Source organism: Pterocles gutturalis, unplaced genomic scaffold (assembly GCF_000699245.1).
Source record: "Pterocles gutturalis isolate BGI_N339 unplaced genomic scaffold, ASM69924v1 scaffold19447, whole genome shotgun sequence".
NCBI classification, from domain to species: domain Eukaryota; kingdom Metazoa; phylum Chordata; class Aves; order Pterocliformes; family Pteroclidae; genus Pterocles; species Pterocles gutturalis.
In genome coordinates, this window is record NW_010113230.1 from 4507 (window position 1) to 8839 (window position 4333).

Sequence of the window (4333 nt, forward strand, 5' to 3'; positions counted from 1 at the left end):
TCCCAGGACCTTGGTCTCCAGTGCCTCCTGCCCAGGTCAAGAAATTGCAGCGGGACTTGGGGGTTTTCTTTCCAACCTGCTACCAGAACCTGCAGACTGGGGCTCCATGTGGCAGTACCATGTCCCAGCCTTGTCACAGCTGTCTGGCTCCCCCTCCAGGCATCTGCTTCCTCCTGACGTGCCAAAGACTGGTGGAACACCCCACATTTATTATTTGTGTTTTGTTTGTCCTGGGGGGACAAGAAGAGGATGAAGAAGGAAAAGCTGTTTTGAGGAGGTACAATTTACAGCAGGTGGATCTGGTATCCACGGGCGGTTTGGCTGGGGAAGTGTTGTCTGCCTCCTGGCAGCATCTGTGTTTTACCTTGTTCCACCCTGTGGAACTGGAGCTGTGCATCTTGATGAATTGATGTTTAAAAAAAATAATAATAATGTGATTAAATACTCCCCTGGTGTCTGGAATGGGCAATAAGCAATTAAACAAGGCCTTTTGTAGTAATGACAAGGGGCTTGTTTCTTCTGCAGGAGAGATGAGTCAGAGGAGAGGGCTCTGTGGGGACGGGGGGATTGTGTGTGACCCCAGCTGGAGTGACGAGCTGCAACTGGGGTCTTCTTGCCCACCTGGCCAGCTGGTGTGCCAGCGCTGGCTGCCCTGCGTTAGGTTGGCGCAAGCACATGGCCAGGCTTGGGCAGGAGGAGACCGGAGTGTTCAGAGCCGGGTGATGGTGGGGGGGTTTCAGGGGAGCAGCTGTAGTGTCGCAGCGTTCGAGTGGGAGGTGCTGGGCATCGCCCCAAGCCTGTGGTAACGGGCTGGGGGGTCCAGAGGCAGCTCAGAGCAGGTTCCCCATTAACGCCCAGAGCACACCAGCTCTCTCCCAGTTACCCCTATCCCTGGAGGAGGCTGTGGGGGACCCAGGATTACATCCACCTCCTCTTCTGCTGCATGTGTGGGAGACCCACCCGCTCATGGGTTTAAAGGAGAGGCCCCCACAAAGCCCCAGGACCTGGTGTTGCCTTCCCAGCCCACCACAGGGAAATGGCAGATTTCTCCTGTTGGCCTTACCCAGCTTGTTGGGTGACCAGACTGTCACAGAGGTGTTCCGAGCTCCTGCTCACTAGCAGGAGCCTTGTGCAACTGCAGTCAGCAACCTGCTGGTGCCCACGGAGCACACCTCTTGCAGGGGAGACCCTCTTGCTCCGGCACAGAGCCCCCAGAGGTGATATCAAGCCAACACTGTGTCCGACAAAGCCCACGTGCAGAAGTGCAACAGCAGGAAAATGTATTTGGCAAACACTTCTTTTCACAAACAGCAGCAACTTGGAAGACAAAGCCCTGTCCTCGTCACCAGCCCCAAAGAGAGGGAGTCACAACACCCTCGCTGCCGTCTGCCACCCCGCGGTGACAGCACGGTCCTCACCCCTCCCGGCCCTGGCAGGAACCACTGTGCTGGCCTGTGGTCCGGGCTTGCCCCGGAGCGACCTTCTCCCACCGCTGGCCACCCTCATCTCATGGCGAAGGTGTAGACGTGGTAGATCTCATCGGGGAAGTTCTCCTGGCGCTCCTCGGCCAGGAGGTGCAGCCCAGCTCGGCGGATGATCTTACGGACCACGTCTAGGTCGCGGCAGACGCTGCTGTCCACATCGTCCATGATCACGCCCTCCTGAGCCATGTTGTCCTTGATGACCACGATCCCGTTGGGCCGCAGGCCAGCACGGCACCGCTTCAGGAAGTCGGAGAGGTGGTTGTCGGTGAGATGTCCTGGAGGGGCAGAGCAGGGGTTAGAGGGCACAGGGTGACCAGGGCGGGAGGAGGGCAGGAGGCCGCGGTTGGGATCCCTCCTGATCCAGGGAGCCAAACACTTCAGCCATTTGCAGGTGAAAACTTTAGCTTGGGGGTGTCCAACTTGTGTCCCACAGGCTCTATCCAACTCCATCCACACCTCTGCCCTGGCTTCTGAGGGCTTGGGGGAAAAAGACCCATGGGGCAGGGATGGGGACAGGTCCCCAATCTCATCCCTAACCCAGTCCCATCCCATGCTGTGATGCTCATTCTTCCTGCAGACCTTGAGCTGCTCTGCCCAAAGCTCTCCCCAGTGCACCTGCCCCTCAGGGGAAGCTGGACAGACCCCACAAGCAAAGCAACCCTCACCGATGACCCACTGGATCCAGATGACATCGTAGGAGTTTGGCTCGGGGCTGAAGTCCTGGAGGCCGCAGCAGAAGTAGTTGCGCACCCGCCTGCCCTCCTCTCCCAGGTAGCTCTTGGCCTTGGTGAGGAAGTCCTCTGTCACGTCCACCATGTCCACCGACTTGAAGAGCGGCAGCAGCAGGCGCTTGGTGATGCGGCCGATGCCCGCCCCGCAGTCCAGAGCGCGGGTCGTCCCTGTCCGGTTGGGACCATCCTGGAACAAAAGCCACGAGGGTCTGAATCCCACCGCGAGGTACCCCTGGAGAAATGGGGCAACCACGCAGGAATGGGGGACCCGCTGCAGGGCAAGGCCCTCCCATCACGCATGCAATGGAAGATCCCATGGAGCAACTCAGAAGGAAGAGCCCAGCTCCATGCTGGGAGAAGGATGGGGCTTTGGGAGCGTGACGCACCAGGCCACCTACCCGCAGAAACCTCTGCAGGAACTTCCTGGAGCTGTTGATGTCGATGCTGGAGATGTGGCCGTAGCCCCCCAGCATGCCATCCACCGTGGCAGGCACGTCCTTCCAGTACTTCTTCGCTTTGGAGTAAAACTCGAACTCGTTCTCCACCACCTCGCTCGTCATGCTGGCCGAGGGGTATGTGCCCGCGTGGGACTTGCTGTTCCTCCGAGACAGGGGAAAAACCGCCCATTAGATCCGAAGCAGCCACAGGTGCCAAGCTCCCCCAAACCAGAGAGGCAGGTATCAGTTCTGTGAGTATCCCTACTTCTATTTATCACCCTGCCCCCTCCCCAGGGCTATTTCAAACCCTAAAAACCTTCAGCTGAGCGCAAGAAGGAAGAAAGTTCAAAATCCTGGTGTTTTCTGGAGACCAACAAGCCCAAAACTGCTTCCTGGGCAGGGATGCCTCAGCTAGCCCAGGCACCCCAGAGCCTTGCTCAGCAATACAGCTAATTATATTATTATTTTTTTTACGGCTGACCCACCCTTTTCACCTATTCTGCCTTTTCTTTCCCTGTCTTAACATTTTACAGATTACGTGTTTATCTATGGTGACAGCCCCATCAGTCACCTTCAATTACATCTGGAATTGCTAAAAGTTATGCTAAGCACCTACCTGAGGATTGTAAATCTCAGCCGTGACCATAAGTTAGATATTTGCAATATAATAAAGTCAAGGTATAATCAGCAATACAAGCTATAAATCCCCTCCAGACATCTCATAATTCAAACCACTGTGGATTTGATTAACTGCACTGGGGATTAGAAACTAGATTTAAAGTGGCCAAAGGGTAAATTCAAGTACTTCAAACACCTTTACAAATAAAGAAATATATAGTGTTTGTGGCTTGGATTTGCTGGCAAATATCCCATTAGACACAAAACCTTTTCTGTGGCAGCTCAGGCAGTTTGGTGGCCTCCTGAGGTTGTGAATAGCCCGAGGACGGAGCAGGGGGACACAGCACCTCACCTGACAGATCACCGGTTGAAATCCAGTTTGTCTCAGTGGGGCTGCGAGCCCGTCTGCACTGCAATCTAGGGGAAGAAAAGACGAGATTTCAGTCCCGAATCACCCTGTCAGTCCCGCAAGGGTGAGTGCAGCCCCAGAGAGCTGGAGGTAAGAGCCGCCCCGATACCGTGGGCACCCCCGTGGGGCAGTTGGGGGGCAGGAGCTGGTGCTCCCCATATCTCAGGGACCCCCCTGGGGCAGTTGGGGGGCAGGAGCTGGTGTTCCCCACATCTCAGGGACCCTCCTGGGGCAGTTGGGGGGCAGGAGCTGGTGCTCCCCATATCTCAGGGACCCCCCTGGGGCAGTTGGGGGGCAGGAGCTGGTGTTCCCCATGTCTCAGGGACCCCCCTGGGGCAGTTGGGGGGCAGGAGCTGGTGTTCCCCATGTCTCAGGGACCCCCCTGGGGCAGTTGGGGGGCAGGAGCTGGTGTTCCCCATATCTGGGGCGGTGGGGGGCCGGGAGCCGGTCCTCCCATATCTCAGAGGGGTCAGGAGGCTGAGCCATGGGCAGCTGGTGCTTGGAGGCTGCTCGGCCCCGCTTCAGGCAGCGCTGCTGGGGACTGGGCTGGGACCCCAATTCACCGTCCTGGCAGTGTCAACCCTTCCTTGCCCCTGGGTCCAAAGCGGTGGCTCCCTGGTGATGTTTTTCAGGGTGTCACAGGCCACGGGCACA

General features: G+C 57.3%; 1 protein-coding gene across 2 annotated transcripts; it reads right to left on the reverse strand.

Moving 5' to 3' along the window:
* Positions 1 to 1259: 1259 nt before the first annotated feature.
* NTMT1 (N-terminal Xaa-Pro-Lys N-methyltransferase 1) lies at positions 1260 to 3571 on the reverse strand. 2 transcript variants are annotated; one of them, XM_010074417.1, is made up of 4 exons: positions 3538 to 3571; positions 2614 to 2809; positions 2150 to 2402; positions 1260 to 1759 (listed from the first exon to the last, which is right to left on the reverse strand). In XM_010074417.1, exons 2-4 carry the CDS (start codon positions 2773 to 2775, stop codon positions 1503 to 1505), a joined length of 672 nt encoding a protein of 223 aa, XP_010072719.1. In that variant the 5' UTR covers positions 2776 to 2809; positions 3538 to 3571; the 3' UTR covers positions 1260 to 1502. The 2 variants fall into 2 exon arrangements, with proteins under 2 accessions (XP_010072719.1, XP_010072721.1); XM_010074419.1 differs by having other exon boundaries at positions 2614 to 2815; positions 3538 to 3566.
* Between the last annotated feature and the right edge of the window lie 762 nt (positions 3572 to 4333).

Excerpts from the sequence above, each read along its gene's own strand:
- NTMT1 (XM_010074417.1), bottom strand. The coding sequence starts at position 2,775 with ATGACGAGCGAGGTGGTGGAGAACGAGTTCGAGTTTTACTCCAAAGCG. Across the intron at positions 2,403-2,613 it reads TCCTGCAGAGGTTTCTGCGG|GATGGTCCCAACCGGACAGG; the intron begins GTAGGTGGCCTG and ends CTTTTGTTCCAG. Across the intron at positions 1,760-2,149 it reads CTGGATCCAGTGGGTCATCG|GACATCTCACCGACAACCAC; the intron begins GTGAGGGTTGCT and ends CTGCCCCTCCAG.